Source organism: Eschscholzia californica, unplaced genomic scaffold, assembly GCF_041429995.1.
Source record: "Eschscholzia californica isolate CP2 unplaced genomic scaffold, dmEscCali1.0.p SCAF_2, whole genome shotgun sequence".
NCBI classification, from domain to species: Eukaryota; Viridiplantae; Streptophyta; class Magnoliopsida; order Ranunculales; family Papaveraceae; genus Eschscholzia; species Eschscholzia californica.
The window spans coordinates 46361407-46388218 of NW_028238309.1; the positions used below are offsets into that span (position 1 = coordinate 46361407).

Consider the following 26812-nt stretch of genomic DNA (forward strand, 5'->3'; position numbering starts at 1 on the left):
TCGAAATTATGATGATGAGGGTTTGGGAAGTTTCAGAGGCCCGGATAGTGTTATTGGCGCCTCGCCACTATTGACACTACCTCTATGTTATCCATCTGTAGGCTATAACCGAGACCGTATGTTATATGTTGGTGGTATCTTTTCGAACTGTAAAGAGAGAGTTGAGAGACGAAAAACCTGATTCGAAAATTATATTATTGGTATAACTATTTGACCAAAATATGTGTGTACAGGAGAAGTGAGTGTATGAGGGTAAAAGTGGATCTAGGTATTAAGTGTTATTAACCGTGAGGGTGTTAGGTAAAAAGAATAAATCATATAACATTTCCCAACTTTGTTTCTCCCTCTCGATTAAAGCAACTCCAATCTAAAGTGGCTGGCCTCATCCCTTGGGCCCAACCTGGGGTGCCTAGGGTTGAGTTGAGGTTCAACCCCAAGCAAACTCTCAGTCGACTTCCCCACATCACCGTTTGAATTTCAACAGTCATGTGGGGAATCTCTATGGTTATTGGATTTGCTCCAACTGTCCAATTGGATTGGTTTTTCGCGCACTTACAAAAACTCACATAGCACAAACACAATTGTTAGGCCTAGCTCCTCACGGGTTAGAGTTGATTTTTTGAGGTTGAAATCTTTGATTTAATTTTGAGTTGAAAAACAATTTTTTAGGCCTTGGGCCGGACTTGCTTTTGGAGTAACTTCAATGGGCGTCGCTCAGGACAGAGCCCCAACCCTTGCCTTCAGTCGACCCAACAGTTTGGGTCGACTGAAGGAACTCTCATGACCGTCATGCGAGCTCCTTTGCTGGCTGTTGAAGCACATCCAACGGGTAATTTTTTTTAAATGTAATTAGTTGTTAGTTTTTGTTTTTTTTAAAAAATCCAATTAGTTTTGTTTTTAATCTAATGAGGTATTCGCTTTTGTTTTTAAAAAAATTATTTCGAAAATAGTTCACGTTTCGCACGTACAAAAGATCGCACACTTTTTTCACACACCCACAAAAAACTCACATTCGCTTTTTCACCATTCACAATTTTAAGCTTAAACACAGCTGACAATAGAGCCAATTTCATAGAAATTTTGGGTTGAAAAAATAATTTTTTAGGCTGGGGCTCCTCTCTCAGTCGGCCCTAACATTAGGGGCGACTGAAGGGAGGCTCAAGTGACCCCAACGGTCACTTGGGGACAGATCTTGGCCGTTGGTTTATCCAACGACCAGATTTGCTTGTTTTTTTGTTTTTTTTAAATATTAAACAACTAAAAATAACTAAAAAATTTAAAATTACTTAAAAATAAAAATACATTTTTGTAATTCTAATTAGTTTTAATTTTTTTTTTTAAAATTCTAGAAAAACTTAAATATTAGTAATTAAAATACATCCCACCAAATGTCGTACCCCGAATAAATTTTTTTTTTCGAAAAATAGTTCAAACACGTATTTTATATAAGCATATTCGCACACCAACTAAAAGTGCACACACGCGTTTCTCACATGAACAAATTTTCAGACTCAAGAGATGCTGGGGCTGGATCTAAATTTTAGAAGTTGAGCTGAGGCCAAAAATTTTGAGTGAAGAGATTCTAGAGAGAGAGGAAACTGTCGGTTACATATTTTAATTGCTTAAAGCTTTAAAACTATCTGAAACGATTTCAGTTTAATCCATTAATGAGAACCATTCATATGGTCAGTAACGGTTCTTCTCTTAAACCCAACTCCAATTACCCTCCTCCTCCTCTTTATAACAGCAAAAATACTCCCCCACCAAACCCCACACCACCATTTTCCAACATGTCGTCGTTACCTTATGATCACGTCGACTGCAATTTGAGAGCTCTCGCCGGTCAAGCTCAGGGTTTTGGCAGATTCGCCATTGGAGGCCTCAATGGAGATCTTTATCATGTCACCACTTTAGCAGGTCTTTTTTTTTTCTTTAATGCTTTAAAGTTTTGGGTGTTTTAGATCTGGGTTTTGATTTTTGAACTAAATTGAACTTATCTCTGGGGGCATTTAGAAGTCAATTGTGTTCTGTTTTCTCCTTTTTTTTGTCCAGTTTTTATGGACTTTGTTGATTCTTGATCTTGTCATTTTTGTATCGAGTCCGTGGGTATATAGACCAAAATAATATTCAAAAAAGGTTTATGATCCAATCTTCTCAAAACATGGATATTTAGTCCTTTTACATTATGGACATAATAACCCATTCTTTATGAGAGAACTACCGTCCATGTCCCTCCTACAAAAATCACGGGATTTTTAATTTTCCAGGGTGAATTTGGAATGTTTCTAATGTGGGCGTGATTTAGGGGATTTAAAGCAACTAACGTATAAATCCGAAATTGATTTTTCTCTATCTTCTAACCGTTTTGGTAAGCAAATCTATTTCCAAATCAATTCAAAACAAAAATCGTAACCAAATCAATTTTCTCTCTTTACAGATTTGGAAACCAAATCAATTTTCTCTCTCTCACTATGTAATTTTTTTCGATTCAAATCAATTTTCTCTCACTTAACTTTCAGATTTGGAAATAGTATATTTTCAAGGATCAATTTAGCGTGATTTGGGGGTTGATATACAAATCATATATATCACTTTCTCTCACTTAACTTTCAGTTTTGGAAATAGTATATTTTTCTAGGAACATTAAAGCAACATGTGTTTTCGTTTTTACTCATACATAAATACACATAGAATACAAATTAGGAAACAAATACGTAAACTATGTATTATTTATGACGAGGAAACCATCATTTGTCAAGTATACAAAATAATTTATCAAATGTATGTGGGTCTTGTTCAATAAATTACACATAATTTCTTTTACATTACACATCCTTTACATTCTGTTACAAAAAAAAAGTACAAAATCTTCTTTGGTTCAAAAATGGTGGCCATCCATGTACTCTCCATTAGTTTCGTTGACTCACTTTGATTTGACGATTCTCTTTGAAATTTCATCTGGTATATCAAATCTACACACATAAATACACATACATTAAAGAAAAAAAAATCATATATTGTATTATAAACTACATGTACAGTTTCGTAATTATATATAATGTTTTGAGTGAACTTATCAAGGCTACTGTTTTGGGTGAAAAGTACACGTAATGGTAAATAAATAATACACAATTTATGTGCACTTATACGTAAATTATATACATAATGGTAAGAACATGAAGATATACGTAAATTATATATACTCTATTGCAAAGTACACGAGATTTGATAGTAAAGCGAAGCATTTCTACTAATGAAATGAGTACTGTTTTGGTGTTAAAGCACGGGTAATGTTCTATAAATTACCCATAATTTACTATAAATTGTGGTAATTTACGATAAAGTACATGTATTATAAATTCTGTTATGAGTAACCGTACGAAAGAACAAATGTTTCATAAATCCGTACGGATTGAAAACCAGATCTGAAGAAAAAAAAAATGAGAATATCATTATGCTTAAACTACAAATCTAAAGATATCTGCTATGATGATTGATTGCAATAATGTCAAACTCAAGTTGAAGGATTAAACATCAAGATTAAAAACATAAATGAAATTTTAAGAGAGAGAAAGAAAATAAACATCAAACATTTGATAGATGATTGATAATCTGATCTCACGAAATATAAGAAACAACAGAAGATTAAACATAGATCTAAAAAATATGATATTATCACTGGATGCAAACATAACATACTAACTTTGAAGGAATCATTGAATAAGGAATAAACATAAAGATCTTAAACAGTTATGAAAATTTTAGAGAGAGAAAATAAACATCATACATTCGAAGTTAATGAATTAGTAAACAGATCTTATAGATATGTATCATAAATCTGATACGTTTTATAATAGAGCGAAATAATTAGGGTTTTAGTTATAAGAAGAAATATTAGATATTAACAATGGTGTTTATAAAGATTTCGAAAGTATTAAACCTGATAAATGATGAATTTGGACAGCAATATAATGTAGAAGAAGAAGATTTTCTGAGTTTAATGGAGGTTTGTCAACTAAATCGGTTTTAGAGAGATCAAATAAAGAGTTTCCGTTACTGAAAATAATGAAGATATCCTTACTTTGAATAGAAACATGATTGGAAAGAAATATGGAAGATAATAATGAAAATATCCTTACTTTGAATAGAAACATGATTAGAAAGAAATATGAGAGATAAATATGGAAAAAGATATGCATAGATTTTGAAGATAAATCAGTTATAAAATATGGAAAGGTTAGATTAGGGATTATGAAATAATATTTATTCTAGAGATTTGTGTTTTCTCTCTAGATGAGACCAAATGGACTAGATATCCATTTATATTATTTTTTTGGTTTTAAAACCCTTTATAGAATTAGAGAGGATTATATCTACTATTAGGACCCGTTTTTTGGACTATAAGCCCAAAAAATAATAAATTAAATTTCGAAATATTTGGGTTGAAATGACTGAAATATTTTTATTTGCATGCCTACCAAAATTTCGAAATTTAAAAAAGTTTATCTTAATCTTAACAATGCTTGTCAAGGAATAAAAGTTCAAAACATTTCGGTCAAAATGACCCGAATATTTCCATTTCCATGTCTACCGAAATTTCAATCTTTGTTGTATTCATGTGTTCGACCGTGAGCTTTTAACAAAATTAATGATTGTTATGGAAGTATTCAAGAGGAACTTTTTAGTTTGTCACTGGTTTTGTGAAAATTAGTAGTGGTATATGGGGTTATGAGCAAGATGAAATCAGGAGTTTCTGTAGAGGGCTCTGGTTTAGATAGGCTACTTAAATGGCTGAGTTGACCCGGGTTAGAGGTAAGAATCCAGCCCGGGCGGGTAGCCCACAGGCATTTTTGTCATAGGCCCGGTTGGATTGGGCACATTAGTCCCTTCATTATTAAGGCAGCCAGGCGGTCTTGGTCCGGAAATATTGGAAGAGCACACAAACAAGCCAAGGACCAAAGGCACGCCTAAAGGCACAGACCAGAAGAAGGTCCCAAGAGGCGGTTGTCAGGGGATAGTTGAGGGCCTGACACTTAAGCGGGCCGACCTCAAACGATATGTTGGACAAGCCATTATGCATGTATCCGGCCCACTAACTCTAGTGGGTTGGCCGGGTGCTGCCTGTCTCCATCATCACCACAAACTCAACCAGTCTAAGGCAGTCGTGGGTGGGCTCAAGCTCAGAGATGCATTCGTGTGTACAAATATGTTTTCTCCATTAGGCTAATTTTGTATGTAACCATTAGTAGGTTGACCTGGACTGCAACTAGGAGGTTAGTCAAGTAGTACTCCCCATGGGTATGAGATCATGGAAGCATAATCTAGTTTGTATCATAAACTAACCTTATGAGAACTCAAAATGGAATTTGATTAAAAACAGGCTCGACAGAAGTTCTTAGTTCTACTAGTTGACAAATGAAGTAACAAAATCTGAGTATTGGGTTTTTGAAACTAGAGTTTTTCTGGATATGGCAACACAGTGATCTTCTTACAAAGGCTATGCTTTTCCTTTTTTTTGTAGATGACGGGCCTGGATCACTTCGTGATGGATGTCGTCGAAAACAAGCTCTGTGGATTGTGTTTGAAGTTTCAGGAGCCATTCACCTTTCGTCCTACTTAAGTGTATCATCTTATAAGACAATTGATGGCCGAGGACAGCGGATAAAGCTCACGGGGAAGGGTCTAAGGTTGAAGGAATGCGAACATGTGATTATATGCAATCTCGAGTTTGAAGGTGGCACAGGACCTGATGCTGATGCTATTCAAATTAAGCCTAAATCAAGACATATATGGATAGATCGCTGCAGTCTCCAAAACTACCATGATGGGTTAATAGATATTACACGTGAAAGCACCGATATTACTATTTCAAGGTGCGGGGTTAATCTTATTTTTGTAGTTAAAGAGTTATTGATTTCTTATGAATTTGATCGAATTGTTCTTCTTAGGTGCCATTTTCATCAGCACGACAAGACAATACTAATTGGAGCAGACCCGACTCATATTAGTGATAGATGTATTCGAGTTACCATTCACCACTGCTTCTTTGATGGGACACGACAGAGACATCCCCGTGTTAGATATGGGAAGGTTCATCTATACAACAATTATACAAGAGATTGGGGAATATATGCTGTTTGTGCTAGTGTCGAATCACAGGTATCAGAGAACCGTACATTCTTTGTTATATCCATTTAGATTTTTTGTATACCATAGAAAAATTCTCGTCTTAAGTTGTTTTTCTCTTTTTTGTTTATCCCAGATATATTCCCAGTGTAATATATATGAAGCAGGACAAAAGAAGACGACATTTAAGTACCTTACAGAGAAGGTAAATTGTGTTTTTTCCTTTATTATCTTCTTTTGTTTGGGCGCTCTTCGTTAGATTGTGTTACAAATAAACAATTTAGAAGGAAAATTTTCACTCTTTATTATTCAAGCTTTTCAGGTAATACTATTTACCAATTCCTAGGGTAACTCAAATTTGTGACCAATTGGAAAATTTGGCCCTTAGTTTGGCTCCCCTAGAACCTTGATTTCGTCAGTCAAACTTAATATTCACTAATTTCCTTTTCACCGTTTGTTTTAAAACTAGTTTTCTTATGTCCTTTTTCTCTCCATAATTAGAGAAAAGGGTTGCCGACAACAACCAACTAACCATTGTCGGGGACCTTCAACATTTTTAATGTCAAACACCCTCTTCTCCCTATCACTACCTCTTCAACTAACCATTGTTGGGTCCATCATCAACCTGCCTGTCTTTGTCTTTCACTAAGAAACCTCACTCTGGGTTTTGAAGAAACCGGAATGAAACCCCAAATCAGGGTTCAAAAGTAACCCCGTCGGGATTTCTTCCCTTCCCTGGTTAGTTCCTTGAGACCCCGACAGGGTTTCTTCTCTGAGAACTCAACAAGGTTTCTTCCCAGAAACTCTGACACTGATTTAAAGCCTTCATTCAAAACCCTAATTTAAAATCCAAATTTAGAATCTAAATTGGGGTTTTTGTATTGAAACACCAATCTGGGTTTGTTAGAGGGAGAGAGTGAGTGATGGAGAGGATGAAGGTGGTGGTAAGAAGATGGAGATTGAGAAAAAAAAATTGTTGAAGGTGGTCGCAATGGCTGACAAGCCGTCGACCCTTTTCGGGAGTATGGGGGGAGAAAGAACATGAGTAGTCTTAAAACAAAGGGTAAAAAGGAAAAAAATTATTGGTGGTTAAGTTTGACTAATGGAATCATTGTCTTGGGGGTCAAATTAGAACAATAGACATATATGGGGACCAAATTTTCGAGTCAGCCACACATTGGGGGCCAAATTGGAATTACCTTATTCTTATAGTTGATGCTGTTCTTCCTCTGCCGGGAATGAAGATATGTACTTCCACATAAAGCATAGCCAAAACAATCGTATTCTCATCTCACACCAGTATAGTGACTCGACTCTGAAGGTCTATTCCTTTTATACCCTCTGAACTTCAGACTATCTTCATCTCTTTCATAAAATTTACGTTTATGATAAAGTTGTTCTATTGATATTATACGTAAATGAGGTACGAGTATGAAGTGAGTTTCGTTATATTTGGTGCAGGCACCTGATAAACCAGATAATTCGTCTGGCTATATAATATCTCAAGGAGACATTTTCCTCAATGGAGCACAACCCTGTACATCGGAAGAAGCTTGTGAAAATATGTTTCATCCTAATGAATGTTACCCGTCATGGACAGTTGAAACTCCGTCGGACGATCTTAAAGAAAATCTACAAGTTTGTACAGGATGGCAATCCCTTTCGAGGCCGAACGAACAAACTGTGATCGCTTAAGACCAAACAAATATTTTCATTTATGTTGTTTATCTAATTAAAATTACAGATTATCGTATACACGTGATGTAATTGCTAGGTTGTGAGAGATGTTTGAATAATATTATTAGTAAAAGGCTGAATAAAGCTATTTTTTCTAAGTTTGTCTGATTATCTCTTCTAGATGCCGAATATAGTTTCATGTTTTCTACCCGTTCACATAGAAAATACTTGCAAGATATACTCCATCTGGAATTTTCCGAATCAATTCATATGACATCCCCACACACTTAATTTCAGCATTTGACAAATATACGTTATCGTTAACGTCATCACCCACAAAGCCAGGAAACTTCCATAAATTCTTAGACAAGAAGTCAATATCAAAGATTCAAAGGAAATGAAATCATACCTATGAAAAGAATACATAAAACAATTTGGATTCTTTCCCCCACACACATTTTAATAACTCAAACACAAAGATTTTATACATATTGTATATAAGATTGGTACATTTCTTTACTATCTTTTTTCTTGAATAAACGTCACGAAGTATAAGAACAAGTGAACAACTAGAACGTGAAACACCGTTTTACGTTATTAAATTTAACACGTAACGGTGCAACATTTGGAGAAGAATTAACTGAAGTGTTGTTGTTATAGTTACCTGGTGTAGAAGAACCCGATATTTCAGTACCGATAAATAAATCCGATAAGTAATTTCCCAGATCATCCGGAGAAAACTTAATCGAAGAAGAATAATTTAAATGCTTCTCATTATTACTATCTCTTAACGTAACACGATATCTCTCGAAAAACTTACTATATGCCGGCAAAAGTTTAGAACAGATTGATAGTTTGATTTCATCTCTAAGTTTAGTATCAGGTATAACCCATGAAGATTGATTTTTGTGAACTGATTCAAATACTGAAATGAATCTTTTTAAAGAATTTTTAAATTCTTCTGGTGAAATTGTGACAGTCGGATCAACTGGTAAAACAGATAAAACTTTTTCCCAACTTAATCTTTCGTAACTAATTGCGTATTGTTTTACTTTACTTTCATGTTTTGAAATCCAATCTTCTCCAAGAAGAAACTGAAGATTTGACGAACGAATCTTTGAGATAATGAATTGAAGATTATTAGCAAGGAAAAGATAAGACATTGAAACGTCTTTGAAAAGCATTGATTTTCCATCCAGTTTACAGAGAAGAACAAGAATTAATCTAGCGAATCGGATTGAAATTGATGAGATCGGATTGTCGTGTTCAGAAGTTGGACTCAGTTCCGGCACCAGAGTTTGAACTGATAACGACGAATCGGTTATAATGTTGGAGAGAATTACACTATAATCAGCTAGGTTACATAAGTAACTCATTGATTCTTCAGTTAGAGGATGAATTCCACCACCATGAACAAGAAATTTTGATGAATCTTTCAGAATTGATGATTCAAATTCTGATAACATTGTACTAACTGAATCACTTAATACAAGAAGAGATTGAAGAACTTGATTACGAACTGAAGTTGTTGATTCAAAAGAGAAGATTAATTCAATTTCCGGCCAAAGTTCAGATAAAGAATTATAAAGATCAAGAACTCGAAATATCTTTTCCGGAGATTTCTTACTGTTCAAGAAAATCTCAGGAAATCTGAAAAGATTAATAGCTCCTTCTCTAGAAATTTCAGAAAAACAAGATTCTCTAATTGAATCAGAAGTTGAAAATACTTCATCACAAAGAATTCTCTCACCTGAGAAAAGTGTAGTTACTGCTATTTTCACAGCTTTAATCCAATTCTTGTGTTTGATATCAACAATCTCCAAATCTAGTTTATGAATTTTGTTAGAACTCAAATGCTCAACTTCCAATCGATAAAGACCTTCATCGACGATCGATTTTCTAATAATCTTGTAAATTTTGACACATTCTTTTCCGTAACCAGCTGAAATCATACATTCAGCAATAGATTTAAGATCAGACATAGCAAGAACAGAATCACGTTCAACATCAGATATAGAATTACCAGCAATTTGAATTTCATCTTCTGATTCTTCATAATCAGAAAAACTAGATCTAGATATTTGCGAACCAATAGATGAACGAGTAGAAATAGATTCAGGATCAAAATGATCACGATTTGTTGTTAAAATCTGGTAAAATTCTTTTTCTAATCTTTTCATAGCAATTTGCATTAAATTTTGAGATCGAACAAGTTTCTCAGATGTAGGATTTTCAGTAATCAAAAAATGCATAGCTCTCTGTAAATCATTAACGCATTTAATGAATTCTTTAGCTTCTTTTCTACTTTCGTAGAAGAGAGAAGTTACTTTTGCATAAGAAGAAGAATTAGGGTTCCATTTATTGATCATATATTCAGCAATAGAGATAGTTTCAGTAATCATGGATTCAGAGAAAGAGAATAATGGAGTTGGAATAATACGAGTATTTCTTAAAGGTGAGTTATATGGAGATGGAGAAGTAGAATAAGTGCTTCTTCTTGGAGTTGGAGGAGGAGTATCAGAGAAGAAAACGCTTCTCATTCCTTTTCTCGGCATCGTTAATACTTGATAAACCTAGGGTTCTGAAGAAAGGCAAATGAAGATAGAGAAAGTAGTTATTAGTCTCTGTGTTTTACAATTTGGAATACTATCAGTTTCTACACAAGATTGTGGGAGATTAGGGCTGTCTATTTATAGACAGTTTGAAGCTGAATGGAGGTGAGTAATAGGACAAATGATGGATTGAGTTTTGTCCAAGTTAATTGCTTGTAGAGCAAATTAGAGGAGAGGAGATTATTTTAAATTTAAGGGTTATTTCCCTAATGGCACCCTACTTTGTGACCAGCTTCCCGCCTGACCCCCTACTTTACGAGAAATACCCATATGACCCCCTTCCGTTATAACACCGTTACTCTCTCTCCTCCATCTCATTTTCTCTCTCTGCCAAGTCACCTATCACGGCCACATCATCATCTTCTCCGGCATTGGTCGCCGGCCGGCCAACTTTCCGGCCGGCGACCTTCAAATATTAAATTTTTTTTTTTTATTTTCTCTCTCCTCTTTCTCTCTCTAGATTTTTTTTTTCCTCACCCTCTCTCTCTCTAAAACTCCGGCGAAGGGGTTTCCCTTCGCCGGAGCTAGGTCTGTTCGTGAACAGTTAGATCTGTTCGTTGAACAGACCTTGCTAGATCTGTTCGTTGAACAGACCTAGCTCCGGCGAAGGGAAACCCCTTCGCCGGAGTTTTAGAAAGAGAGAGAGGGTGAGGAAAAAAAAAATCTAGAGAGAGAAAGAGGAGAGAGAAAATAAAAAAGAAACTTTTTTTTTTAATATTTGAAGGTCGCCGGCCGGAAAGTTGGCCAGTCGGCGACCAATGCCGGAGAAGATGATGATGTGGCCGTGATAGGTGACTTGGCAGAGAGAGAAAATGAGATGGAGGAGAGAGAGTAACGGTGTTATAACGGAATGGGGCCATATGGGTATTTCTCGTAAAGTAGGGGGCCAGGCGGGAAGCTGGTCACAAAGTAGGGGGCCATTAGGGAAATATCCTATTATTTAATGATATTCAACTTTAGTGTCCTCCTTAAAATATATTTAACTAAAGTCTTGATTTTGGACTACAACATTATTTTTTGTTTTGCTTTCTCGACGCATGTGTCATCGCCTACACACACAGGAATAAACTCTCGAATAGAACCATCTGAAGGGTTTGATAGAGCTCTGCCGTTGAGCATAACTCTAACTAGAGAGACTGTCAGGGGGTCAGCACAAGTCTTTTAGGAACTCTAAATTTCGTGTTGGCACAAAGGCAACCGAAGAGGTGTATCTGAGTCCCTTGAGCTCGACTTAGGCCTTAAAGCAGAGTGAGGAGGTTTGCAGAAGTCAGCTAGGCATTTTTGGTTGCATGTCTCGAGGTAAGCGGAGAGGTGGACCCGAGTGAACTATTAACCTAAGCCCTACTCTGATCAGAGAGATGAAGTAGATAGATTTGCAAAAGTCATCTTGGCATCTTGAGCTCTGCTTTCCCGAAAAAATGATAGTTGCATAAAAGACCATATAATGCCAACGATCTGCTTCTTATACACGGACCGTTTGTCTGAAGATCTGACAATATCAGAATGTGCATACTCAATAAGATATTATCCTTTAACGACCATATCTCATCAAGTCAGTATTTTCATGCTGCATCATCTCAGTCGTGCTTTACTCTGCTTGCCAAACCTATTTAAGCATGTGACGCCCGGTGTTCCAAATCACGGTTTGCCAGACAACTTATAAAAGATACTTGGTCTAATTCTCACTCAAACCAATTTCAAATATAAATCCAAGTCAAAACTCTCACCACGGGTTACAAGTCAAGAACAAACGCAACGAAAAATCAAAAATAATATATACCTTTTTGAAAATGTGTTCGGAAAATGTGTAACCCAAAATAATTTACATAAAGATAAAAACAACTTGAATTCATATAAATGAACAATTCACAGAAGAGACTGAATTTTGACGGCTTCTTCTCTATAAATTGAATCTATCAAACCTGAAAAACCTGTCAAATATTCAGACAAGTTATCATAAACTTCAACATATCAATACCATCAAATTCAAAGTGATAGTGTGCGTACTATTTACATGTGTACAATCACAAACAAGTGAGAAAATGATCATAATTATTGTAGATGATACATATATAACATTAACGTTATGATAAAATCGTAATTTGAAAATATAATAAAAACTATATCGAGCTCAAATAATATAAGCCATCACAGTAAACAGTGACACTCTGGGTCACCAATACTTACATCTAAACAAAAACAAATAGGAATGAGATAACCCGAAGGTCAGCTCAGTAGAATACCTGACATCCTGCCCGCACCACACACATCGATATATTCATATATCAATAATTATAGTGATACACGTGTACAGAGATACCATTATGCACATGAAGCAAACCAATACAACAAGATAATTCTTCTAGCTTACCAAGAGCACGACTGAATATGCCATCAATAGGGGTCACCTACTATTCGACTAGGTAGAACCGGTCGGCCTTTGTTAGTGTGTAGGAAGGCGACGCCTTATCGAACGTTTGCCTACTGTAGTGTACACATGGATCCACGTAATACCCGGTAAGAGCTTCAATAACTCTCCCTTTGTCATCATCGCCCATCGGGCTAACTTGTAATCCCAATACGAATCGAATAAAAAATCTCATACAAACAATGATACGCTTAGAATATGTCATGACTTACACAGACGATTATAAGAGCATCGTTGTTTAGCAGAGTCATACACCCACGACGATACAACTATATCGTCTTGAGGAACGTCCTACCTCCGGTCAGATCTGACGTTACCTCGCAAGGTAATTCATTAACCATTCGAAGAATACCCAAACATATGCCTAAACATATAATAATATTTAATGATCTGAGTGGCTCCCAAAACTACAAAGACAGGGCCCTCTTAACAGGTAACATCCACCAAAGGAGAAGAGCGTTTTTGCGTCTCAAGGTAGGGTAAAACCTGTTTAGAGCCAAGTTTTTACAAGTTTCCACATTTAGGGATTAAGTATTTTCTTACTAAGAAAACTCGGGTAACACCCTCTTTCAGTTCGGTGAAAACATTGTAAGTATCAACCACAAGTTATTAGAGAATTCAAAACACACGCACCAGTGGCTTAGTAGAATAAATAAACAAACATGACATTGGGTCAGTCCCTTAATCACTCCAAGGGTCGAAATACCCCCAACTCCTAATCTTTCTCGGACCACATTCTAGGTAAACTGAAATGGTCGTTACCAAACGGTTAGTCACGCACCGAATGTAACTCTTCCCATGAATTTATGGCTAATCCATAACAGAAAAATAAACAAGGGGATCAACCAATACCCGACGGAAAATAATAATTACACGTAATACAGCTTAAACGATCCCGCAACCATCCAATACACGCAGCTGAAGCGATTCCGCTACCATGTTATAGACGCAGCTGAAGTCATTCCCCGCCACGTGTTTACAATTCACACAAAACGATCACGAAGCTCAAGCGATTTTGTCACCACGTGATTATTTTTCAAAAAAACCAATTTGTTTTAAAAAGATAAACATCCATAACACAGAGCACACCACATACATTCACATCATATCATATCATAGTTTGAACTAGAGTTCGATAAAAAGAAAATATTAATAACTATATATATAAAAAGTGGCGAAACGTGAAATACATGTGTTCCAAGTAAGATTTATAGGATTCTACCTCTTATTGCGCTTCTAACGATGTCTCCTAACTAAGCTTTACCTCCCTTCGATCTCCCGACTGCAATATAATATTGTCTACTGAAATATACAAGGGCAAAATGGTCATTTGACGGGTTACATAACTGTCAAGACGTCTCTTGCAAAGCAAGAAGCCAAGAATGCATAAAATAAATGAAACTAAGCTAAGAATGTCTTATCGGCACTATGTAGTTCACTAAAACATTCCACCGAATACCTGAAACGCATACAAACAACCAACCAAATTCCATAAATTCCATTTTACATTTCAGAGTCTTCATAAGCTTACAAATCATATAATGAACCCCATAATATAATTTTACAACTAAAATTGTTCATTCAAGTTAAATATGGCAAAGTTCGGGTAACCCTTCGTATTTCAATTCATTCAAAAACTAGTCTAAATATGAAATTCGAGTAGTAAAACAATTTGGCAACACCCTGTACATATATATGGACACCCCGGAATAGTCCATAACATCCTAAAGAAGCTCCCGAATATAAATCATTCGAAGAAATTGAATAATAACCATCCACATAACTCCAAATTGCGAACCCAAAAGAAATTAGACCCAACTATATAGCATTCCATATAACTATCATAAAACCATCAAATTCAAAAGAAATAGAAAATTCAAAATCACTAAATGTGTAATTACCTGAAACAAGTTTCATAAAATTTCGACCATCGTGCTCCAAGAAATCAACCAAGGAAATTTTGGATCCCTCGAAACCCTATCATCCATTTGGTTATTGCGTTTGCTAATGCATGTGAATGGTATTGAAAAGCAAAGAATGAAAATGGGGATCAAATGGTAGGTAATTAGATGGTGACGTGTAAGTCTGAGACATGGGTACGTGGGAGTGAAATGAATTGGGAAGCATACAGTTGGAGTTAGTTTCATATTTCAAATAACAAAAGTGGGTTGGTGCCACGTGTCAGGGTATAAAGTGCCCATGCTACTAAATTAGTTAAGCACTGCTTTGGACAAATAAAAAAAATTAGTTAAGCACTTCATTTATATACACCTCATAAGCAAGTCTCTCTATATTCATATCCCGCTAGTTCAACCTTCATTAATTACCTTATAACCCCTAATTTAAGTTGTTTGTTTATTATTCCTTCCACTGTTAACCATGAAGAAAATATATCGCTCTTTTAATTCGATCACGAAGAAAACTACCAAATACGAAACGATAGACAAACAATGTCTGATCTTTACGTGTTACCAATCAAAATCTATTATTTCTTGAGATCTATCGATTCTATCCAATGGGTCGTATGAATCAACTGAAATAAGTATTTAAAATAAAATTATAAAACAAACCACTAGCTCTGCTCATCGCTCCAACTCGTCCAATTCTCTGACTCGAAGGTCTGGGCGCTACAAAGCATATCATGTTTTCTCTAAACTGGACAGCTCTTACACATTCTCACTGAATTACTTCACTAAATCTGTAAATACTCGACTGATTTAAGTGTTTGAATGTTCTTTTTGCAGGTCGCCCATCTCAAATCACTATTCGTTAAGGAAGAACATTGAAGACAGTTTGCAAGATCAATTTTATAAAAGATACCCGGAAAACCACTTTCCAACATCATCACTTGGGCGTTAGAGGAAGGAAGTGTTACTTCAGCAACCATAAACATTCTTTGATGGAGATTCAGCAGCAGAAATTATCAGTTTGAAGGAAGTAGATGAACGGGATACAGATGCTATAATTATAACGTGTATGTAAGTGACATTATATGGATTTTTAGTGCTACTACCTTAAGGTAAACAAAATGTGACGAACATAAGTAATTCATGCAGTGTTGTTATTGGTGAAAAGTGGTGGTGGTAATAATGGTGAAGATGAAGTGAAATTGACGAATAAACAATAAATATTTTAACTTTGAATCCTAAAATGATGTAACTTTTGTTTTAATCAGTCATTAATTTGAACGACTTAGATTTGACTCACTGGAATTCTAGAACTTTAAAGATCTATTATTTTAAGTTATGGTACTTAAAGTTTTAGAACTTATAAAAAAATTAAAAAGTCTAAGAATTTGAGAGTTCACACAAAATTTTTCAAAATTCTAGTAAAAAGTGCTACCCATATCAGACCTTGAGTATTCTTAGGGTTTATTTGGTACGTGAGAAGGAGGGTTGGGAAAGTCGTTTTCATGAGAATGTCCGATTTCCACTGTTTGATTGCACCCAAAGATAAGAAAATCGATTTTCTATGAGAAAAAAAAGGGAAAAATTAGTATTTTATTTTACCACCAAAAAGGTGGTAAAACACATTTCTCACCATCTCCCGTAACAAAAACGCGCTATCTCCCCTCTCGATCCCGTGATTTTATCATCTTCCGTTCTTTTCCACTAAAATCTTTTACCAAATCTCTCTCTGGATCTCCTCTGAGTCTTGTAATACAAGATGGAAGTGAAGAAAGAAGGAAGATGATATTGTGGTTGAATTTATAAAGATGATTTCCCATGGAAGATCATAATGAAGATGACATTGAAGTATCTAAGTTGAATTTCATGGAAGAATGCGGTTGAATTTATGATAGTGAAGAAATATGGAAGATGATATTGAAGTTATGAAGATAGTATTCCTTGAACTCAATCATAAATTTGCCTTTTTTTTGGTTTCGGTTGAAATATAAACATGAAATTGAAGTTACTAAAGCGACTGAAGCACATCAACGACAAATCTATGAAGTAATCATGCTTGAGGTTTTACAGTTTTTATCTTGATTTTTCTTGAAATGAATTGAATGATTTTGGTTAGGGAAATGATAAAGTTACAAAAGATTTTGACAAAAAAAGGTTCCCAGCTGATGTGGCGGGTGTGGTTTCAAACTTTAACCAAATCTAGGCCGTTGAGAGATGAAAATCACAACCGCCACATCAGCTGGGAACTTTTTTTTTGTCAAAATCTTTTGTGATTCTAGCATCTCTCTTTTGGTTAAGGTTAAGAGTTTTGTTCCTTGTATAAATCGATTTGGGAAGAAGAAGAGTCTTGATTTTCTAAAAGCACCCCAAAAAGTTGAACAATTATATCATCTTTTAAAGGCACCCTACAGTTTTACTACAACCTACGAAACACTTTAGGGACATTTTGACATTGACCCCCACTTTTATGTTGATATTAGGGCTACACCCCCATTTTTAAAACTTTTGATTTACACCCACGTGGACGGAAAACGTTAACTTCTAGTTAAATGTCACTTGTGCGAATCGCACATGTGAATCGGGACAAAAATGGCCTCATGTATGATTTTGACTTTAACCTCCACTTTTTTTATCGATATTAGAACTACACCCCCGTTTTTTAAAAACTTTTGATTTGTTCCCCCACGTGGACGGAAAACGTTAGTTTTTTTGTTTAATTTCAGTTGTGCAAATCACACATGTGAATCAGGACAAAACAACCCTTCTTTACATTTAATTTCCTTCTCAATACCTTTTTCTTCTTTATTATATTAATCAACTTCATCAACCAAAGACAAATATTCCCTTCATCGACTGCCACCACCATCATCGTCATCGTCTTCATCTTCTCCGGCCTATGCAACCATCGCCACAATAGTCTTCACAAACTGCTTGAACTAATTTTCTTGATAATGATTCTTATAATCTTCATCATCTCCAAGTCCATCATTATCGGCACTACCTAGACAGTGATTTTGTAAAATTTTGTGAAAAGAGGTATCAACAACTTATACATCTTAAAATTGAGCCATCTTATTTCAATAATACGGACCGAAGTATCAACAACTTATACATCCCAAAATAGAATAATCTCTTGTAAAAACACATGGACCTGAATGAGCTTGTTTTGAAATCATGGTGGTCTTCGGCTATTGCCACCACCACCACCACCACCACCACCATTATCATCTTTTTAATCAATTCTCAAATTTGATTTCTTCTATGAGCTGACGTCTAACTCAATTAGCTATAACCAACCAAAGAAGGCAAACAACTTTGATCAGTGACTAAAACCCTTAAGGATGATGATGGTTGCGATGGTGGCTTGTGAAGATAAAGATTGTGCTGGTGACTATGTAGGGGTGGTGAATCCATGAAAGGGAATGGTTATCTGTGGTTGATGAAGTTGATTAATAGAATAAAGAAGAAGAAGGTTTTGATAAGGAAATTAAAATGTAAATAAGGGTAGTTTGTTCTGATTCACATGTGTGATTCGCACAATTGAAAATAAAATTAGAAACTAACGTTTTCCGTCCACATGAGATATAAATCAAAAGTTTTGAAAACGGGGGTGTAGTCCTAATATCAATATAAAAGTGGGGGTCAACGTCAAAATCATACATAAGGGCGTCTTTGTCCTGATTCACATGTGTGATCCGCACAACTGACATTTAACTAGAAGTTAACGTTTTCCGTCCACGTGGAGGTGTAGATCAAAAGTTTAAAAAAACCGGAGGTGTAATCCTAATATCGAATAGAAGTGGGGGTCAATGTCAAATCTCCCAACACTTTAACTTGAATTTCTAATGTGAAAGAAGTTTGTTTTCTTTCTTGTCATATAAGGATATTTTCACACGAATTAAACGGACCTTAATGAATGATGGGGACTGGAAAAAGAATCCGTGCCTTAATGAATGATAGGGACTGGAAAAAGAATCCGTGAGATTAATATTGAAGGGTAATATGGGCATTGACCGATGAGGGAAGTAGTGCTAGCAAATTAGTGGTGAGTTTTTTCTTGTACTGTGTCGGTCAATGCCTTGACGACTCTGTCGTTCATTATCATTAATCGTTTTTATGGTGTGGATAACATCCCAAACAATTACGCTATGTATTTGGTTATATGGCCACACATGTAGATGATATCATTTTTTTTTTTTTTGTTGAAATATGATATCATACTTGAATAAGAGGTTGTGCTACTCGAAGTCAATAGAATTTAGAGAGGGAAGAAAAGTAGAGAGAAAAGACACTACTATTCCCATACCTGGTTTGCATTTTTCTTCAAAACATGCATGGGGCAATGACTAATTTTGACAAAACTTCCTCACATCAATGGGAATGGGATTAGGGTTTAGGATTAAGCAGTAAGAAATGAAGAGGAGGATAGAATAGTTTCTTGACAAAGGATATCTCATAAGTTATAACCAAAAATAGATAAGTCAACAACAAATAATTCAGTTGGTAATGCATGTATACTAAAATCTTTGGTCATCGTGCTTATCAAATTTTATTGATGTGTCTATTCTATAGTATTGTAACTTCAAAATCAAAAACAAAAGAAAAAGAAAATTAATAAAGAGAACTTAACATTACCGCTTCATCACTTACGTTTAAGGTCGCGGTTTTGAGCAATAAAGAAAATTCTCTGGGGAATAAAAATTTAGTAAATAAATATCGATTCATGGGCATATTTTGTTGTTAGTCCAAAAAATTGACTTGATCAAACATTGGTCTTTATGTTCATCTTCTCTCTCCCAATCTCTCTCTCCTTCTCTCTCTCATTGTCTCTGACCATCTCTGTCCCACTGTCTCTGACCATCTCTCTCTTATTCATTTATAATTTCCCTCTTCTTCTCTTAGTCTTTCCCGATTCCTCATTGTCTAGTTCTTACTATCTCTCTCGGTTGTTCTTACTATCTATGTTGCTCGATCTCTCAGTTGTTTCTCAACCGATCTCTCATTGTTTATCTCCCTCTCTCACAGACACTGTTCCGACAACAGGAATTGTTCCCTTCGTCAGAATCTGACATCGAGGGGGGTTTCTCGTGAGACCCTCCTCGAGGATTTTGTGGCCACGAAACATTTCGTGTCCCAAAACTTTTTGTCGCCATGACCATTTCGTGGCTACAAAATGTTTCGGGGCCACAAAACATTTCGTGGCAATGACCATTTCGTGGCTACAAAACGTTTCGTGATCACGAACTCTGTGATTTCCACAAATAGATCCATACAAATCGAGAGAGATATAGACTGCGAGAAAGATACAAAAATGTCTACAACGAGAGAAATAATGAGAGTGATCTACAATGAAAGAGAGAAAGATCTAGGGTGAGAACGAGAAAGATAGTCAATGAGAGAGAGATAGTCAATGAAAGAAAGAGAGAGAGAGAGAGAGAGAGAGAGAGAGAGAGAGAGAGAGAGAGAGGTAATAGTGAGTTAGAGAGGAAAGAGAAGAGCTGGCAATGGTGGTCGGAATGATGGTGGTGTGAAGTTGTGGTGGTGAAGGTGATAAAGAAGATGAAGATCAAGGGGCGATGTTTGATCAAGTCAGTTTTTGGACTAAAATAAAATATGCCCCCCGAGAATATACAGAAAAATATGGATTCCCTAGAGAATTTATTCCTCGAAGATTATTCTTTATTCTCCAAAGCCGCGACCATGTTTAATTATAGATATCCTTCTTTCAATTGAAAATTAGTGAAATTTCAACTTTGTGCACCTCAAAGTACGAAAGTAGATATCAATTTAGTGATATCCCTTTAAATTATCAGCCACGATCTAGTTAGATTATCACGTATTTAAAACGATGATGGAGTTAGACAAACACATGATAAGTTTAATGGTTGAACTATCTACCTTATCCAACAAAAAAAGGGTTAATTCCGTTGGCCCGCAAATTGTGACCAACTCACCGCTTTGACCTCCATAAGTGGTTGGCAGTTTAATTTGGTCCCCAAACTTTTTCTAACCTCCCAATTTTACACTCATGACATTTCTGTAATTTAATTTCTTTTCTTCTCTTTGTCAACCTCACCTCAACAATTTCAACATCACCTTTTTCGACATAAGAGTTCGCTGAAGAAGGCCGACAACTTTTTCTGGCCGACCTTCATTTTTTTCTCAAATCTTCTTCTTCTCCAATCTTTCATCTCCTCCACCAATCTTTATCTCTTCCATGTCTCTCTCTCTCCATCAGAGAACCAGTCAGCCCGATAAGTCCTTCCCTCCTACATTTGTCAATTTTCTTCTCTTTTTTTTATAACTGTTTTACTGTATAGATGTGAAATTGTGAATCCATGAAAACAACAATAACTAGATTTGGCTGGACTCAGAAAGACACTCGCACAGTTATATAACTATCACAGTTCTATAACTATCATCTATCTTTGACAAATAAAAATGATAGGTAGCTTTCTTTATATGAATGAAGAGTTTTTTTTATGAGATATATTAAACTTAAAACGAAGTTTTTACAAGGAGGAAAGCCTTAATTTAAAGCAGAAATAAAAGTTGGGATTACATTCCATATTTTCTTCTGAAGATGTTTCCTACCCCATTTAGCTAGCGCATCCGCTTTAGAGTTGCACTCCCTGGGAGCAAAAAAGAATTTGATATCTATGAATTGTTGCTTGAGTTTGAGAATTTCGGAGATATATTATTTAGACTGCCAGTGAATTCCCTTGTCTTGCCTCTCGATGTGTTTGATGATGTTTTGATTGTCGCTTTCGATTTGGACATGTTGTATTTGAAGCTGGATGGCCCATAAGATGCCGTAGTATATCGCTAGATTTTCTTACTGAAATGGCCCCACCAAAGATAACAAACTCCTCAAAAATAGCCCCCGAAAGATGTCCAACTTCTAATTTGGTCTCTTCTTTCATTCTTCCGTCCGTTGTTAATGAACTAGATTTTCTTACCCAAACTGCCCCTTTGGCCATTTTTTTACAAAAGCTCATTATTACCTTTCTAATCAATTAAAGTACCAAAAATTTCACAAAATTTTCTCTCTAACTTTCTCCAAAATTTTGTCTAAATAAATAGTGGTGGCCTAGGTTTTACTAGGAGTGGATTTAAAGTGAAGATAGTGTAACAAGAGTGTAATAGACAATAGTATATAGTAGTTAATACATCTGCCTATATAGAAAGGTTGTCGTAAAGTTTGTTAAGAAGATTTTTAACTCTACCAACCATCTTAACTAACTTTCTCTCACTAGAATTAGTAGTATAAATTGAGAGATCAATGTACGTAGTAATTGATGACGAAAGCTAATGAAATCAACGAAATCTTCTTCATTTTAAGACAAGGAATCTTTTAGTGGCTACAGGACTTCTGAGCTGTGTCGTGTCGTTTTATGTCCAGAGCAGGGACGGATCCAGGATTTTTATTTAAGGGGTGCGGAGTTATATAACTAACTTTTTTTTTTGCAAACAAAATACTTGTATTCATTAATTATACTAATACATCAACAATTACAAACACATTAACCTCTACGAGAGTTCATGTTTTGAAATGTTCTGATAATGGACTCATTCCCAATTTTACTAAAAATTCCTTTTCAAACTACTAAATTGTCATTCAACCAAGAATCACTCATCTTGTTTCTTAAACGCGTCTTAACTATCTTCAAAAAAACTCTTTCACTAGAAGCAGGCGCAACCGGCAAAATTAGTGCTAATAAACTAAATGATATGTATTATTTCTCTTAGTTTCCACTAATATTCTAGCAAAAACTCCAATCTCATCCAAATTTAGAAAATCATCATTCGTACCGTAAATGTAATTATCAAGCTGAGAACTAAGTGGCAAAGTGTCAAGACAAATGAAAGCTGACGGATAAAATTGAACAAGACGCATCAACTTAATTTTGTCGAAAATGGCAAATCTTCTAGATAGACTCAAACATGTCATACAACAGAACAACTCGGTACTCTTGAAACGAGTTTTTGGTTCTTGAAGTTGAATATCAATAAAGATAGTCGGATCGAATGAATTCAAACATAAAATACTTAAAAATGCTAATAATAATATACAAATATGTCATTAATCAAAAAAATATATACAAATATATCTATTAGAAAAAAATACTTTAATTGCTTATGGAAGGATTCGATCCCACGACCTCACGCTCATAATCAAAATCTAACTCATATCCTAACTACCATGCCAAGTGTTTCTTTGTGTCAATATCATACATCATTAGATAAATATATAGATTTATATACACCTATATAAAAAAATATTTATTACTACTGTTATTATTTTTCGGGAGGATCCATGGGGTGCGGTCGCACCCCCTCGCACCCCCATGGATCCTCCCCTAGTCTAGAGTACGAAGTTTAGGCAGAGAAACACTCCATAGCAATTCACAATCACGTCTACTCACCAACAGCTAATGCTGCAACATGGTGGGCTTCTGTTTTAAGCCCAATACTTTAGTTGCTCTGTTTGTTTGTCGTGAAGAAGTCGGGGTCTTTTTTGAACTTGAAATAATGAGCAAGTAGCTTCTGAAGATATTCTTTCAACTGAAACTTAATAGAATTTGTTTCTCACTGGTCTTGCGTGATGTGGCGGGGTAAGAACAATTACAACACATACTGTGGCAAACCGTGTTGTAGTTCCTAGCAGGTCCAGGTTAACGGGATGAGAAGCCAAAAACCAAGGCCCTTCACGCCACACCAAAGAAAAAATGAGTGAAAACCCCAAAAATCTAGACCCTAATGAGAAAAAAACCCACTCAAAAATAATAATGTCAAAAAAACCCATTTTTTGAACATTTTCAAAATGTTCACAATATATGTAATTATGTTGTTAACAAGACAACATATTTTTTTCATAATTCCATTTTTACCCTTATATGTTGACAACATATATCATTGTGTTGTTATAAAATGTTGACAATATCTATAATAATATCCCGACTTATTATAAAATGTTGGCGTCATATATAATGTTCTTAACAACATATATAATGTATTAGTCAAAATATTATTTGTTCGTTAACGGATTTGTTAAATACAAAGGATAATATGCATAACATTTTAATTTTTGTAAAGGACAAATAAATAAATGCTTTAGTCTTTATATTTATGTCGAAGGCAAAACAAAAAATGCCGAAACCATTTATTTTTTCACAAGACAAATCGAAAAATGTTGTAGACAAAATGTTTGTGTTAGTTTGTCTATGTAAAATGCAAAAGAAAAAATGCGAAATATTTTGGCAAAACAATGTCTAAGCAAGAACGAATTTGTTCAAAAATTTACAAATTGTTGAGACAAACTAAGATTTGTTCAGAAATTTACAAAATTGTCGAGAGCAAATCAAAGATTGTTCAGAAATGTTCAAAATTGTTTTTGACGTTGATTTGGGCGGAAAATTTCATTTTGGAGGGTAAAATTGTATTTTTACCTACTGGGTTTTTTCCTCATTATTATTTAGTATTGGGCCTGATTCTCTTTAACTTCCCCATTTTGGGCCTTATAATTACCGGCCCCACACCAAACCCGTGGTGGATCAACACGACATATCACAGACTCACGGCTCATGTCACCCATGTGGTATCTACCAACCTTCCATACAGGTTGTATTGGTATGTTTAAATTTCTTTGTTTTTCTAAAATTAAACTTCTTTCACTCAAAAAGAGTGACGTATGGTAAATTTCAAAGAAAATTATAGAAGCTTTATTTTGATACCAAACTGTCAAGAAGAAATTTATTTCTAATTAATAATACTCAAAATTTAAATTAGTAATACTCGAAGCAATGTTTCTTGAAATAAATAATTAATTCAAAATTTGATTACATTTTTATTTAAAAACTATAATTTATACAATTTGCGGTATTAATCATCATGTGTAATTGATTAGAAAAAATGGGTGAGAGGTCCAAAAACAAGGCCGTATTAGTTCAAATAGTCCACTCATCTCCCAAAATAAATCAAAAGTCCAAGAACAAATTATAAACCCACATCTAGTCCAAAAACGGATCCTAATGCCCTAAATCCCATCTCTAGGGAGAAAAAAATTTCCTTCTTCCAACTTTACCCCTCTTTACATATAATTCTGTACACATTTTTTAGAATTATGGTATATTATTCAGATAATGTGGTACGTTATTCAGATAGTTTCTACATTTTTTAAAATGTATGTTCTAATAGTCTAATGATTTACAATATGTATATTTTTAAGAATGTGTAAGGAATGATAATACAATGTATTTTTTTCAAGCTTCTTTTATATTTTAACCATTATTGTCGCATTGTAATAGTTGCATCATACAGTGTATACTTCATTTGTATTTTATAATTTAACCATTACTCTAACATTGCCTAACTTGTACCTTATATTTTTTTTTTTTTTTTTAACTTGTACCTTACATTGCTCATCATATTTTTCAAACATTAGTTATGATTCTCCATGCATTTTTCAGAATTATTGTACTTGATTGAAATTGAAAGGATCCCAGAGTTAAGTAAATTAATAACTACATAGAGAGAACTTGATGGCTATCTTTCCACTGGAATATAGAAAAAAAAATTTCTACCCCGTGTATGGGCTGATAAACAATGTATTTTTTTTTCTTTTCTTTAATATGCAAAAGTTTAGAGACTTAATATTGGCCAAAATTAAATAAAAAAATTAATTTCCATTTCTTTTGTTTAATAATTAATATTATGATTTCATGTCCTCGTCTTTTTTATCTCTTAACTTTTTAAAGAATATTTTAGGGGGGGGGGGGGGGGGGGTAGTGGATTGAGACATTCCGAGACATTTCAGGATTGTGAAATGTCTCGGGCATTCAAATCCAGACATTTGAGAATCCTGAAATGTCTGAGGCATTCCAATTCAGACATTTGAAAGTTTTGAAATGTCCGAGGCATTCAAATCTAGACATTTACAAATCTCCGAACGTCTGTGGCATTCAATTATAGACAAGATGTCTGCGGACTTTGATTGACTTCATAGTTTGATGGATTTTGTGAAGGATTTGAGGTAAATTTGGAGCCCAAAATGTCTTTACAAAAATAAGAGCCATTTGGATCCATCATGTGATTAAACAACAATAATAATATTAAAATAATAAATGGTCACCAAATGTCCATCAATGTCCACAAATATTTACAGATGTCTATGAAAGTCGAAAAATATATATTTGAAATGTTTATACAAATATATTATTTAATGTGATTAAACAACAATAATGATATTAAAATAATAAATGTCTACTAAATGTCCATCAATGTCCACAAATATTCACAGATGTCTACGAAAGTCGAAAAATATATTTTTGAAATGTCCATACAAATATATTATTTCATGTGATTAAACAATAATAATAATATTAAAATAATAAATGTCTACCTAATGTCCATCAATGTCCACAAATATTCACAGATGTCTATGAAAGTCGAAAAATATATTCTGAAATGTTAGTACAAATATATTGTTTCATGTGATTAAACAATAATAATAATATTAAAATAATAAATATCCACCAAATGTCCATCAATGTCTGCAGATAGTCACAGATGTCTACAGAAGTCGAGAAATATATTTTTGATTAGTATAAATATAATATGCATTACACATTTTGTCAATAGATTCAAGATCTTGAAATGTCACGAGGACATTTTGTCTATGGATCAAATGTCTTGAAATGTCTATAACGACATTTTGTTTACAAACTCAATGTCTTGAAAATGTCTATGAAGACATTTTGTCTATAATAAATCACACGAAATGTCTTGAAATGGCTACTGGATATTTTGTCTATAAATGTCTGTGAAAGTCTCAATTCACTACCCCCTTAGTTTCAGTTAATAATGACTGCTTTGAACTACAAGATTTATCATTACAAGGTATTGACATATCATGAAGAGATAATACAAGGACACGTCAAAATTAATGAAATAAATTACCACTATAATTGTTTTATTTGAGCCATAAAAATATATATATATATATACATGTATGCCCTTAAAGGTTATCCGAGGCTAAATCCCAACTAAACTAGCTCGACTTT

The 26812-nt window shown here is 34.6% G+C and overlaps 1 protein-coding gene and 1 pseudogene across 2 annotated transcripts; one reads left to right on the plus strand and one right to left on the minus strand.

Moving 5' to 3' along the window:
* Positions 1-1523: 1523 nt before the first annotated feature.
* On the plus strand, positions 1524-7961 carry LOC147558393 (putative pectate lyase 4). The gene is made up of 5 exons (XM_086660042.1): positions 1524-1917; positions 5522-5873; positions 5949-6159; positions 6263-6331; positions 7588-7961. The coding sequence occupies exons 1-5, from the start codon at positions 1668-1670 to the stop codon at positions 7819-7821; spliced, it is 1116 nt and encodes a 371-aa protein (XP_086516168.1). The 5' UTR covers positions 1524-1667; the 3' UTR covers positions 7822-7961.
* A 307-nt stretch (positions 7962-8268) lies between these two features.
* LOC147558394 (exocyst complex component EXO70H1 pseudogene) lies at positions 8269-10460 on the minus strand (annotated as a pseudogene). Its single transcript, XR_015234371.1, has one exon. The product of XR_015234371.1 is annotated as an exocyst complex component EXO70H1 pseudogene (transcript).
* Positions 10461-26812: the final 16352 nt, after the last annotated feature.